The 9233-nt window shown below is 55.6% G+C and overlaps 1 protein-coding gene across 1 annotated transcript in view; it reads right to left on the bottom strand.

Moving 5' to 3' along the window:
- The window catches only part of LMOD1 (leiomodin 1), a 2672-nt gene extending 2200 nt beyond the window's left edge, over window positions 1-472 (bottom strand). Inside the window, exon 1 of the mRNA XM_071768150.1 lies at window positions 430-472. Coding sequence (XP_071624251.1) covers window positions 430-472 — 43 coding nt within the window. The remainder of the gene's footprint in view (window positions 1-429) is intronic.
- Between the last annotated feature and the right edge of the window lie 8761 nt (window positions 473-9233).

The raw sequence follows: 9233 nt of genomic DNA, 5'->3' as shown, positions 1-9233 counted from the left end.
TGCAGGAGAGGGGAATCCTGAGCCAGGATCAGACCCACCCCAACCACGGGCACTGCTGGAAAACCCGGGGTCAGCTCCAGGGGGCTTGCTCCAGGTGCTTTGGATGGCACTGGGGACATGGGCTGCAGACCCCAGGGCAGAGGGGTTCTCACCTGCAGGCAGGGTGGGGACATCTCTTCTTGGGGAACATGGAAGGAAAACATGGAGCAAAGCAAGAGGCAAGTGTTGGTGCTTCCAGAAACCACCCATCTGCTGAGATCCCACTGGCTCAGCAGAGTCCATGGGGCTCCAGGGCCCCTGGTAGCTGCAGCTCCTGTGCCCCACACTCTGCAGGCACCAGGGAGTCCTCTCTGCTTGTAACCAAAGTGCCCTGCCCTGCATCAGCCTCCCACACCAAGATACAGACATCTGCTGAGGGACAAAAACTACTCCAGACATTATCTCGGCCACAGAGGTGATTCCTGGGGCCCATGGCTCTCGCCCCTCCTGTCCAGCTACCTCAAGTCCCATCACCATCCCCCCAGCCCTCAGTGCCACCAAGGGGGCTGAGGACCCTGGGCACAAGCCACGTGAGAGCTGCCAGGGGACAGGATGTCCCCTGAGACTGTGCCACTGCACAGAGGAGTCCCTAGTGGTGGCCAGGGACAGGGACAGGTTGCTTTGGGTACCTGTTGCCGACCAGGCTCTGAGGCACATGAGGGGGTTGCTGCAGCCAGCTCCAAGCTGGCCAAGCTGCTCCTTTCCTCAGCCAATTTTCAGGAACCCAGGGATGACTCAGAGCCAAGGACATTCCTGGAAAAAACACTGAGTCCTTGGCCAAGTCCTGGGAGCTACTAAACCCGGACTGAGGAGACCACCAGAGGCAGCAGCAGCAGCACCAGGAGGTTTGCTCAGAACCCCCCAGTCCAGATCCCCAGGACACCCCCCCCTACCCACACCAAGGTGATGGTGGTTCTGGAGTCCCAGAGCCACCCTGCTGGGCTGAGCCTGAGGAGTCTCCTTCTCTGGAGCCTTTCCCACCCCCCCTGCATGTGTTCCTGGGTGATCCTGCTGTGCAGGGGTTGACTGGATGAGCTCCAGAGGTCCCTTCCAACCCTTCACATTCTGTGTTTCTATGGTCCTCATCATCCTCATCCTGGGCTGGTGGTGGGACATATCCTGCTCATCCTGCCAGGATCATCTTTCCAGATGTTGGAAGGTTGCTCTGAGGTCACCTGGGAGCCTCCTCTTCTCCAGGCTAAACAACCCCAACTTTCTCTGCCATTTCCTGTGCTCAGCTTTTTCATTCTTCATGTCTGAAGATGGCCCAGCCCTGGAGGAGGAGGATGAGCACCAGAAGTGAGAGCTCTCAGCTGGCACCAGGCAAAGAAACAGTTCCTGGGGTGGAAAGAGAAGCAGGAACAATCCCATGGCAGATAACCAAAGGCTCTGCAGCCTAGAGAACAAGCAGAGCAGGAGGAAGGCCACAGCCTGCTCTGTGCTGAAACACAGCAACCTCCTTCTGCCCTGGAACTCCCTGCAATTCCCCACCCATCCCTGAAGCACATCCATTGTGTCCTGTTTGGAATCTTCTCCTCCCAGAAGCTGCTCCCTCAGATCCCATGGGAAGGGACATCCACCACGCGAGCAACCAAGAGGCAGCTCTGTGGCCCTGGGATGGATCCCCTCCATCTCCAGGATAATGCCCCCCACATACAACTTCCCACCCATTCCTGCTTGAAGCATCCTGGGACTGAGTGCATCCCCACCAGGAGGCACAACTGGGATTGTGATGGGACTGGGACACCCAGGTGGCCTCTGCTCCCAGGTGAAGTTGAGGGAAGGAGGCTTCAGCCATTCCCAGGTGGTGGTGCTAGAGAAGGACACAGAGGGATGCTCTGGGGGTTCTGGAGCCACCTGGGCCCCAGGGAGAGGCTGGGTGGGAATCCCAGGAGATGCCAGGAAAAGCAGCAGGTGGATTTTTTGGCATTCCTTGAAAAGTCAAACTGTGGAGCACATGTCCACCAATCCCCCAGCCCCACAGCACGAGTGGTTCCCAGGGAGGGGTGGTCCTTCCCTTGGGGAAGCTCTGCCCAGCCAGGTCCCACCAGGCCAAGGCAGCCCTGAGGGGGTTCAGGAGGGACAGAATGCCAAGGGACATGGGAAGGACATGTCCTGGGTGTGGGACAAGTGCTGTGGGCACAGGGATACGCTTCTAGAAAACACTGTCACCAACAGCAGAGGAGAAAGGTGACAAAACTAGAGTACATTCCAAGCAGCCACCTCCTCACACAACTCAGCTGCCAGAGGAGCCCACCCCATCCCCATCCCTGGCACAGATGGATTTTCCTCTTCCACAGGGACATCCCAGGCATGGCACAAAGGATTCAAACTCAGCCCCTTCCCAGGTAAATCACCTCCAGCTGCACAGCCTCTCCCCAGCCCAGGGCTCTCTCATTCTGCATTTCCCCATCCCAGAGAAGAGCCCCGAGCTGCTGGGAGTCACCTGTGGCTCTCAGGTTGACTTTGGCTCCCTTGGTACCTGGAGCTGCAGGAAGGACCTGACTGGGGGCAGCTGAGGAGAGCCAGTGCCCAAGCCCCAGGGCTGGATTCCAGGGCTTCTACTCCCTAACACCACAAACTGCAGATTAATTAATTAATGCATCACCAGGATGTGAATTTGGCTCCCCCAGCATGGAACAGTTAGGGCAAAGCTCACATCTATTTCAGGCTGTTTATAAACTGCTTCCTAGTTACCCAAGTTTGCCCTTTTCAGCACGAAGAAGACGTGTTATTATGCAGTTACAATATTGCTAAATATACCCACTCTGCCAATATTTAGAAGGGAAGGGGGGTGCCTGGAGCTGGTCCAAGAAAAGAGCAACGATGGCAAGAACTGTGAGATGGGCAGAACCTGAACCTTCCCTTATTTAAAATACCTTATTTTGCACTTTGGAGAAGTCCCTGCACATCCCAACTTAACCAGGCCATGTCCCCCCCAAAACTGCCCAGGGAAGGAGGGAAGAAGAGGAGGGAGGAGGAAAAATCAGTGGACAGGAGGGAAGCACCCAGGGGTCAGTGATGCAGTGCAGGGGGTCTATAAAGTCCCTCTGATTCAAGACAAGAACCTCACCTCCTGTCCCCCCCTACAGAAAAGCAGGTCCTTCCCTGCCCTGTCCTGCTCATGCAGCTGCTTCTTGCTCACCAGGGGTTTGCTCCATGATTTGTTTCATCAGGAGTGGGGGGGGATGCACAGCTCCAGGGGGAACAGGAGGGGGATGCCCAGGGCTGTGCCCCCCCAGGGGTGTGCAGCTGCAGCCACAGCACTGGTGTTGGCAGAACAAGTGTGAGATCCACAGGGAGCAGGGAGGGATTTGTCAGCACTGAGCTCAGGGCTCTGAACAGCCAGGGTGTCCTCACTCCATCCTGCAGCAAAACACAGCCCTGGGGCTTCCTGGGATGGAAGGAAACACCACCTTCCTGGGCTGGATTCTGGGAGTCTTGGGTCTGTGGTCTGATGATCAGAGAATCATGGAATGGGTTGGGTGGGAAGGGACCTTAAAGCTCACCCAGTGCCACCCCTGCCATGATCAGGGACACCTCCCCCAGCCCAGGGTGCTCCAAGCCCCATCCAACCTTCAACACTGCCAGGGATGGGGCAGCCACAGCTTCTGGGGGCAGCCTGGGGCTCAGCACCTCACACCAAACAATTTCTTTCCAATATCTCAATCATAGAATCATAGAATCCTAGGGGTTGGAAGGGACCTCGAAAGATCATCTAGTCCAACCCCCCCTGCCAGAGCAGGGCCCCCTAGAGTACATCCCCTAGGAACGTGTCCAGGTGGGTTTTGAATGTCTCCAGTGAAGGAGACTCCACAACCCCCCTGGGCAGCCTGTTCCAGGGCTCTGTCACCCTTACAGTAAAAAAATTCTTTCTGATATTCAACTTGAACCTCCTATGCTCCAATTTACACCCATTACCCCTTGTCCTATCACTGGTCACCACTGAGAAAAGCCTAACTCCATCTCCCTGACACTCACCCCTTACATATTTGAAAACATTGATGAGGTCACCCCTCAGTCTCCTTTTCTCCAAACTAAAGAGACCCAGCTCCCTCAGCCTTTCCTCATAAGGGAGATGTTCCACTCCCTTAATCATCTCAGTAGCTCTGCGCTGGACTCTTTCAAGCACTTCCCTGTCCTTCTTGAACTGAGGGGCCCAGAACTGGACACAATACTCCAGGTGAGGCCTCACCAATGCAGAATAGAGGGGGAGGAGAACCTCTCTTGACCTACTAACCACACCCTTTCTAATGCACCCCAGGATGCCATTGGCCTTCTTGGCCACAAGGGCACATTGCTGGCTCATGGGCATCTTCTTGTCTACCAGGACCCCTAGGTCTCTTTCACCTACACTGCTCTCCAGCAGCTCAGCCCCCAACCTATACTGGGACATCGTGTTGTTCTTCCCCAAATGCAAAACTCTACACTTCCCCTTGTTGAATTTCATCATGTTTCTCCCTGCCCAACTCTCCAGCCTGTCTAAGTCAATCCCCCTTCTTTCAGTGTGAAACTGTTCTCCTCATCCCATCCCTCCAGGCCCTTGTCCCAAGTCTCTCCCCAGCTTTCCTGGAGCCCCTTCAGGCACTGGAAGGTGCTCTAAGGTCTCCCCAGAACCTTCTCTTCTCCAGGCTGAACACCCCCAAATCTCTCCCCCTGGCTCCAGAGCTGCTCCAGCCCTCAGATCACCTTTGTGGCCTCCTCTGGACTTGACCCAACAGCTCCACGTCCTTCTGGTGTTGGGGACCCCAGAACTGGTCAGAGTGCTCCCCAGTGCTGGGTGATCCTCAGCCATCCCCCCCTCCCAGCTCCACCACCAGCGTGGGCTCTGCTGCTCTGCCAGGTGGCATTTCCTAGCTGCTAATCCCAGCTCCTAACAATGCCAAGGAGGAAGGGGTGGAGGATATTTTTTTCTTGTCCTCTAGGGATGGAAATAGAAGAAGAAAAGCAGTCCTGCCCTATCCAGTTACTGCAGTGCCATCTAACTGGGCCACTCACTGACAAATGTGACCAACAGCCACTGGCTTTGTCTTCCACCTCCTGGGTTTCCATGGAGAGCACAAGGAGCACCTTCCCCAGGACCTTCCTGGCTCCCAGAGCTCTCCTGGTGCCTCTCCTCTTCGTGCCACCTCCCAAATCCTCTCAGGCATCTTCCCAATCCCGGATTGTTTCATGGGATGATTTCCCAACTCTCTTTTCCCAAGCAACACAGATTTCCTCCCTTCCTCCTGAGCAGGGGCACCTTCCAGTCCCAATTCCCACTCAGCTCCTAATTTTCCCACCTTGGAAACCAAACCAGCATCTCCAGTGACACCGAATGCAAATCCCCCCCTGCTTACAAATGAAGCTTTTGCAGGGTCAGCTCCCGGTGCTGGCATCACCCACAAACCAGTGCAAACTGGGACAACTGGTCCCATATTTCTCACCCCGGGCAGGTTTTTCCTGCAGGACTGGTAGTTCCCACCACTCAGCAGCAACACAAAGCCAGGGCTGTGGTGGGCAGGGAGCTTTCTGTCCCCCAGCCCACGCCAAATGCCACATATAGAAGGTGAAGGCAGCGAGTGCCTTGTGCTCAGAGCCAGGGGAAAGCTCCCAGCCTGGAGAGGCTGCAGGGAATGGTTTAACCCTTTCTGCAGGTCTCCAAAACAAACCTTCATTTATGTCTCCTATAGCTGCAGTTTTCACCTTTTTCTCCCTCTTTTCTCCCAGAGAGTGGTCAGGAGTGAACCCTCCAGTAATAAACTTGGGGAACATCCAGAAAAAGCTATTTCTGAGTGCTCAGGAGCTGCTTAGAGCTTGGTAGAAGACCCAGGGTAGTGCTGGGAAACCTGGAATACACCAGGAACTGGAGGGGTATCCTCTCTCTGCTCCCACTGCTGCTGCTGCCCAGCCCTGTCCCATCCCAGTGGATGTGAATCCAGCCTGGGACACAAACACTGCCCTTGACAACATGGATAAATAGCTCAAGCCTCTCCTTCTTTCATTTTCTGGCTCAGCCAGCTCTGAAAAACCAGGGAAACCAAATGCTTCCCAGCCTCCCACACACAAAGCACATACCAAATATTCTTAGTGCAGAGGTTAATAAATGTTCCAGAGAAGTGGGACTGACTCCCACTGAGGCAAAGCACAACAAGAGGAGAGGGGCTGGAATGGTGCTTTATGTCTGAAATGAAGCTATGAAAAGATTTGCCAGATGTAGAGGAGGAGATAAATGTACCCAAATCAAAAGAAAAGAGAGAATTCAGCCTGAACAATAAACATGAAACAAATGGCTTAGGGCAAAACCTGCTCCTCGGGGTGATTCCCAGAAAGCAGTAAACTTTAATTTTGTTCCACAAGAACTAGAGACTTAAAACTTGTGCACAAGTGAAGTGAAGGGACTGAGAGTCTGGAGATCTCCAAAGGAAAATAAAACATCCAACAAAACAAAGCAAAAAAATAGGAGGAAAAAGAACCACAGCCCGTGGGATCGCTGTCCCTGCACTGTCCCCTCCAGCCACCTCCTGGGAACACCACCTCTGCTCCCAGCCCTGCCTAAGGATGTCAGAGCAGAGGCAGGGAGCAAATCCCTGGCACCAGCACAGGTTTTGGCCTTGTGAGCAACCCTGGGATGTGGTGAAACACCCTGGAGTGCCTGGCCCAGCTCCCTGCCTGGCTCCTCTGGTCCCCAGCTGGCAGCAAGCACAGCTCCCACCCTCCTGGCTCCATCTCGTCCCAGAGGAGTTCCCAGGTACATCCCTGCCTTTCTGATGGGAAGAGCTGAAGCCTGGGGAGATGGGACTTACATCCACGGAGTGTTCCCTCTGGATGCGTTTCCTGCTCTCCTGCTGGCAGTGGTTGAGCCTCGGGTTCTGGTTCTGCTGCCCACCTGGGGAATTGGCTCCTGGGCTTTTCTGGCCCGGCTCTGGGGGGATGCTGCTCCCATCTGGATCCACCACATCCAGCTCCTTTTCCAGCTCTTCCATCTCCTCCGGGGACAGAGTGGACAACAAGTTGTCAATGTCTGGGTCCTCGCTGACCTGGCGCCGGTACTTGGCCACTTTGGACATCTTGGCTCTGTGCTGAGACACGGTGGTGGTGGCTGCTCCCCAGGGGAGGAGGAAAATAAAACAAGAACCCAAAGCTCCCCCGCTGCTTCCCTCGGAGGCAGCAGGTGCTGAAGTGTTAACCCTCAGCAGCTCCCAAGCCCTGGGCTCGGGTTAGAGTGGTTATAAAGAGGGGACAGCCCTTAGGCCAAGGCTTGGCCAATGACAGGATCCAGGCAGGGTCCGGGTGCTGGAAAGCCAATGGAGCCCGGGGGGGCGGGGAATGGTGCTATCAGAGGAGCCTGAAACCCGAGGACATTCCAGGGAACCAGGCAGAGCTGCATGACCAAATTTAGTCCGGAGCATTTAGCCTTTTAAAGGCAATGGGCCAACCTAAGGAGAAAACAGGGGAAAAAAAAAAAAAAAAAAAAAAAAAAAAAAAAAAAAAAAGCACAAGCTGGGAGGCTGGGGAGCTGGGGGATGGGGGGATGAGCCCCAACCCCTTGTGGCTGGAGGGTGAATAAAGAAGCCAGTGTGGGTCTGAAGATGTCACCTCCTGGCTCTGGAGATACGGGGTGTCTGCTCCTGGATTGGGAGATATGGGGTGTCTGGTCCTGGATCTGAAGATATGGGGTGTCTGCTCCCTTACAGGACGGTTATGAAGTTTGTGCTCTGACAGCAGCAGCTCTGGGCTGAAATCAGCAAAAAAAGGCCCACCCTGCAAAAAGTTTTCATCTTTACCTCACTGCTCTCCAGGATCTGCGGGGACAGCCAAAAGCATGGAGAGCTTTGGGAAAGAGGCCTGGGGGCTGTGCAGGATGGGTTCTTCAGGAGGGATGTGCAAAGCCTTGGAAGCAGACAGGGAGCAGGGAGCAGGCAGCCCACCCTCATTTCCCTCCCTGCCCATCTCCTTGGCTCTGTTCCCACCCAGCACAGGGTGCTCCAGACCAGTGTCCTTGTGCCTGCTGAGGCAGAGCTGACATTCCCCATCCTCAGGAGAAACTCACATTCCTGATGTGTTCTGGGATTTCCTTTCTCTCCAGCCTCTCAGCACCCACCTCCTGCTCAGCACCAACCTCTGATTCACCAGCAGGACTGAGGTTTTTCTCCGGACTGCAGAAGAAAGGCTTGGTTTCAGTTTCCAAGCACATTCGCTTTCCCCCTCACTTCCATCTCCCTGATCTCCCAGCCCTCATCCTGCTGTTCACTCACACCAGGAACTGGGGGGTCCTGGCACCCCCTGCACCCTCTCCCCGTGATCTCAGCTCAGCCTCTGCCCCATCCCTCACCCCAGGGCTGCAGCAGCTCTGAGGGTGACTGAACCCGAGTGCATTTAGGGGTTTGATGTCCATTTTCTGCACCCGAAGAAGCCAAACCAGCATCTTGCTGCTTCCCCTGCCTACAGCCCTGGGGCTCTCTAAGCTGCTCTCTGCTCACTTCTCAGGACACAAACTTCAAGAAGTTTTAACACCGTGAAGAGAAACTTATGTGACCAGAGCGTGTGGCTGGAAGAAACGACCAAAGGTTTGGTGTTTCCAGGCAGCGTGGCCGTGCTCAGGCATCCAGTGCTTGCAGGAGACTCAGCTCCCAGCTGGAGAGGCCACGGATAAAAACTGTGGAGGAACCACAGCTCCGGGGCTAAAAAACCCCAAATTTCCCAGGGATGCCAGAGAGAGAACACGGAGAGGGAACACGGACAGCCCAGGGACAGCTGGTGGTGCTGAAGCAGCAAAAGAACTTTCCCGCTGGTGACCAAACCCCAGCACTCCCTCCCTGTCCCTTTGCCCTTCCCTCCTGACTCTTTCTGCCGGTACAAAACGCTTTACAACCCAACCCAACCCAACCCGACCCGACCCGACCCGACCCGACCCGACCCGACCCGACCCGACCCGACCCCTCAGCACCAGCCCCGCTTCCCCGCGGCTCCCGGCACAGGGAGCGGCAGCGCCTGAGGAGAGACGGCCCCGCCCACCCCGGAACCCGCTCTGCTCTCCTATTGGTCAGCTCGGGGGTGATCAGCCAATGGCGGAGCGGGGAGGAGATCAGCCAATGGGGGAGCGGGGAAAGAGCGATCAGCCAATAGGGAAGCGGGGGGGAGCGATCAGCCAATGGAGGAGCTGGGGGGAGCTATCAGCCAATGGGGGAGCGGGGGAGAAGCGATCAGCCAAT

Source organism: Heliangelus exortis, chromosome 25, assembly GCF_036169615.1.
Source record: "Heliangelus exortis chromosome 25, bHelExo1.hap1, whole genome shotgun sequence".
Classification (NCBI taxonomy): Eukaryota; Metazoa; Chordata; class Aves; order Apodiformes; family Trochilidae; genus Heliangelus; species Heliangelus exortis.
Note: the sequence above shows the minus strand (reverse complement) of the source record. Positions and strands in the feature narration are given on the sequence as shown.